Source organism: Otolemur garnettii, unplaced genomic scaffold (genome assembly GCF_000181295.1).
Source record: "Otolemur garnettii isolate 467f Iridium unplaced genomic scaffold, OtoGar3 scaffold00104, whole genome shotgun sequence".
NCBI classification, from domain to species: domain Eukaryota; kingdom Metazoa; phylum Chordata; class Mammalia; order Primates; family Galagidae; genus Otolemur; species Otolemur garnettii.
Window position 1 is genome coordinate 2,023,339 of NW_003852499.1, and position 2,527 is coordinate 2,025,865.

Consider the following 2,527-nt stretch of genomic DNA (forward strand, 5'->3'; position numbering starts at 1 on the left):
TTGCTTGAGTCTGAGTTGGAGGTTGCTATGAGCTGTGATGCCATGGCATTCTACCCAGGGCAACAGGTTAAGACTGTCTCAAAAAAAAAAAAAAAAAGGAATGTGTAGCTAGCTAGTGGGTACCTAAACAAGATCATCTGAGTACTGACTTTGCCTTCTTGTCTCTGTTTTCCTTCTCTTTCCTCAAGTCTGGTGGCTTCATGGACATGTTTGGGATGATGAACGACATGATTGGGAACATGGTAAGACTCATGCCCCATACCCTTCCCTGGCATTGTTCTCAGAGGTGGCTGACAATCCTTGAGTCCTCTGAGGCAAGTGAAGGGTTTGAGTTGGATAAGGTAGTTGAACCCAGAAAGCCCTGGGATTCTATCTGCTCTCATGCCTGGATGTGAAAAAGCAGCAGCAGTCTTATTAAGTGTATAGTTAAGGCTCTGTTCCTATAGGTTTTTATGTTTATTGTTGGAGTCAGAGTAATTTGGGGGGTAATACTGAGACGATGTTCTCTCAGTCTTCACATATTGTGAAAAAGATGTGGACAAGAACAGGCAGCTGCAGGGTGAAATCCCTTTCCCAGAGGGGATACCTTCTCACTCAGCCATTCCTGCCTTTTCCAAATCCTCAGGAACACATGACAGCTGGGGGCAATTGCCAGACGTTCTCATCCTCCACTGTCATCTCCTACTCTAATACGGGTGATGGTGCCCCCAAGGTCTACCAAGAGACATCAGAGATGCGCTCAGCACCAGGCGGGGTGAGTGGGCAGTCCCTCCTATCCTAAAGAAGGCAGGATTGAGTGGCATCACAGAAACTTTGGCTGTTTTTTTTTCAGGATTGGGTTGTAGGGGTGTGTTTATCCTGGCTGGGATGGTGTAGCCAGGGCTTTGGAAGGGGCAGCTGAGTGTGCCACATTCTGCCTTATCCTAGATCCGGGAGACTCGGAGGACTGTTCGGGATTCAGACAGTGGACTAGAACAAATGTCCATTGGGCATCACATCCGAGACAGGGCCCACATCCTCCAGCGCTCACGAAACCACCGCACGGGGGACCAGGAGGAGCGGCAGGACTATATTAACCTGGATGAGAGTGAGCCTTCCTTTCTACTTCTTAGCCAGCAGCCTCCATTTCAGTTCCTATGAGCTAGGAGATATTCCTACCACCATAGATACAAAGTTAGCCCTGTATTCCCACCTCACTTTGACCTTACTGTCAGGTGAGGGACTGAGTCAGCTACTGGCAGTGCCCTTATTAGGGAAGGGCAAACTTTGTCACTTAAGTCAGTTATTGATAGTATTCTGCCCTTTTCTGTCTGGACCAATTTTCTTTCTCCTCCCTTTGTCTTTTTCAAATCTGCAAATATTTATTAAATACTTGTTGGGTACATAGGGCTATGAATCTTTTTTTTTTTTTTTGAGGCAGAGTCTCAAGCTGTCACCCTGGGTAGAGTACTGTGGCATCATAGCTCACAGCAACCTCTAACTTACACTCAAGCAATCATCTTGCCTCAGTTTTTCTATTTTTAGTAGAGACTCTTTTGCTCAAGCTGGTCTTGAACTTATGAGCTCAAGCAATCCACCTGCCTTGGCTTCCCAGAGTGCTAGGTTTACAGGTGAGTCACCTGTAAACCTGAGCCACCGTACCTGGCCAGGGCTATGAGTCTTAACTAAATAATTTTCCCAGTCCTGGTTTTTTTCTCCAGTAATTATGCCATAGGCCTGCCAGTGGCTTCTAGGGACCATGTTGAAACCAAAAAAGCTAAATAAAGTTGCTGTTCTTTCCCCTTAGTCCTTGCCCATTTTTGGTCTTATTAAAAGGCTGTAGCTCATTCATACATCTGTGTCCAGAAGCCAGGCCATACATAGATAGGTGTCACACCTGCTCTCCTTTGTCCTGTTCAGGTGAGGCTGCAGCATTCGACGACGAGTGGCGGAGGGAAACATCCCGATTCCGGCAGCAGCGCCCCCTGGAATTTCGAAGGCATGAGGCGGCGGGGGGTGGGGGACGAAGAGCTGAGGGGCCTCCCCGCTTGGCCATACAGGGACCTGAGGAGTCCCCCTCCAGACAGTCCCGCCGCTATGACTGGTGAGGGCCCTTGGCCCTTAGCCTCTCTTGTAAGTATTTGAGGGGGAAGAATGGGAAGGAGGGTTTAGTGAGTGTACCTCTGCACATTTCCTTTGTCAGGATGCAAAAGCAGTCTAGGTTCCTAGCAAATACTGCCTTGACAGTAGAAGTCTTAGTTGGGGGCAGTGCCTGTGGCTCAGTGAGTAGGGCGCCGGCTCCATATACTGAGGGTGGTGGGTTTGAATCCAGCCCTGGCCAAACTGCAACAAAAAAATAGCCAGGTATTGTGGCAGTCACCTATAGCCTCAGCTTCTCAGGAGGCTGAGGCAAGAGAATCACCTAAGCCCAAAAGCTAGAGGTTGCTGTGAGCTGTGACACCATGGCACTCTACCGAGGGTGACAAAATGAGACTGTCTTCTTAAAAAGTCTTAGTTGGGGCTCAGCGCCTGTGGCTCAAGTGGCTAA

At 48.6% G+C, this 2,527-nt stretch overlaps 1 protein-coding gene across 1 annotated transcript in view; it reads left to right on the plus strand.

Moving 5' to 3' along the window:
* The window catches only part of MLF2 (myeloid leukemia factor 2), a 5,942-nt gene that overhangs the window by 2,418 nt on the left and 997 nt on the right, over positions 1–2,527 (plus strand). The window contains exons 4-7 of the mRNA XM_003796396.3: positions 143–242; positions 626–754; positions 928–1,087; positions 1,900–2,112. Of these exons, the coding sequence (XP_003796444.1) occupies positions 143–242; positions 626–754; positions 928–1,087; positions 1,900–2,087 (577 nt within the window). The 3' untranslated portion in view covers positions 2,088–2,112. The remainder of the gene's footprint in view (positions 1–142; positions 243–625; positions 755–927; positions 1,088–1,899; positions 2,113–2,527) is intronic.